At 38.1% G+C, this 1,679-nt stretch overlaps 1 protein-coding gene across 1 annotated transcript; it reads right to left on the bottom strand.

Annotated features, from left to right (window-relative positions):
* Nucleotides 1-731: 731 nt before the first annotated feature.
* On the bottom strand, nucleotides 732-1,679 carry LOC308418068 (olfactory receptor 52A5-like; the record flags this gene model as incomplete). The annotated part of the gene is made up of 1 exon (XM_080913399.1): nucleotides 732-1,679. The coding sequence occupies one exon, from the start codon at nucleotides 1,677-1,679 to the stop codon at nucleotides 732-734; it is 948 nt and encodes a 315-aa protein (XP_080769525.1).

The following is a 1,679-nucleotide window of genomic DNA, read 5'->3' as shown; positions in this document are numbered from 1 at the left end:
ATTAAATTTTACTAATGTTTGTGGATCCAAGAGCTGTCTTTAAACACATCTATTTTGGTTTTGTATTTATGAAAGTGTTTTTAGGAACATGCTAATTCAACATTTTTGGTATCTTTTAGAGTTTAGGGATATAAATGAACAAATTTGTATACATCATTGGTTGTACATTATTTTAGCATTGATAAACATTCACATAATGTACATAAATGAGCCTAAATCTATCACACTATGAATTGTCAACACCATTAGAATATGGAACAAAGCCCAAACTGCAGGAGCATGGTGGAATGGAAATTCAAGGGTACTGATGTAAAGAATAGACTTTGTGATTTTCATGAAGCAAGTATAGTCTATTGCAGTTTACTGTTAGAGAGTCAACCTGTCCCAAGAATAGTATAATTTAAATTGACAGACTCCAACTTAAAACGAGGCCATGAATTTGAAAGTGAGCAAGGAAGTTTACAGAAAGGGGCTCAGAGTGGAAAAACAAAGAGGAAAATGATAAAATTACCTTATCATCTCAAAATAAAAAATTTTGATTACAAAGTCAGTAAATTATTCCATTATATGTGATTTTAAAAGATAGTATAATACTTAACACAGATGGCTATAAATTATGAATATCTAAAATTCATATGCTACTGCACATATTTATATTTGTGGAAGATAAATATTTTAACTCATTAATGTTATTCATTAGAAACCACACGTTTTGTCAACAGAGGGAGTCACTAAGATTTCTTGGAGAAAAACATTTTCAGGACTTGGTCACGGATTTGTTTAGTTTTAACACCATAGACAATGGGATTCAGAAATGGTGGGACTAACAGGTAAAGATCTGACAGAAGGATGTGCACATAGGGGGGTATGTGAGCTCCAAACCTGTGTGTGAAGAAAGAAAAGAAGGCCAGCAGGTAGAACTGTAGGAAGACACAGATGTGAGCAATGCAGGTATTGAAGGCTTTGAATCGAGCCTCCTTCTGGGGCAGTTGGAAAACAGTGATGAAGATTCGCACATAGGAGAAGGTAATGAACACTATGTCAAACCCTAAAATAGCAAAGGCAACAAGGAGACCACATATCTTGTTGATTCTGATATCTTGAGCTGCCAGTTTCACAATGGCCATGTGTTCACAGTAAGAGTGGGAGATAACAGTAGTTTTGTAGTACTTCAGGCGACATTTGATGAGTAGTATAGATGGGGATACAAGAAGGAAAGCCCTGAATAGGACACCAGCTCCAAGGCAGGTCATGAGTTGTGGAGAGAAGATAGTAGCATGTCTCAGGGGGTTGCAGATGGCCACATAGCGATCCAGAGCCATGGCCAGGAGGATGCCTGATTCTGTTGCCTGGAATGAGTGGATGAGTTCCATCTGCAGCAGGCAGGCATCAAAGAAAATCTGTGGCATGTGAAACCAGAAGATGCCCAACATTTTGGGAAGAATGCACGTGCTAAGGGCAATGTCTGTGACTGCCAAAATGGCCAGGAAAATATACATGGGTATGTGGAGGCTCTTTTCACTTTTGATTATAACTAAAATTAGGGAGTTCCCAATCATAGCAATGATGTACATGACACAGAATGGAATCCCAATCCAGCATTGCACTGACTCCAGGCCAGGGATCCCCACTAGTGTTAACACAGAAGGCAAGAAGATTGAGTCATTGAACTTGATCAT

This window comes from Micromys minutus (assembly GCF_963924665.1).
Source record: "Micromys minutus genome assembly, chromosome: 2".
NCBI lineage: Eukaryota > Metazoa > Chordata > Mammalia > Rodentia > Muridae > Micromys > Micromys minutus.
The sequence above is the reverse complement of the archived record's forward strand: the minus strand, read 5'-3'. Positions and strand labels throughout refer to the sequence as shown.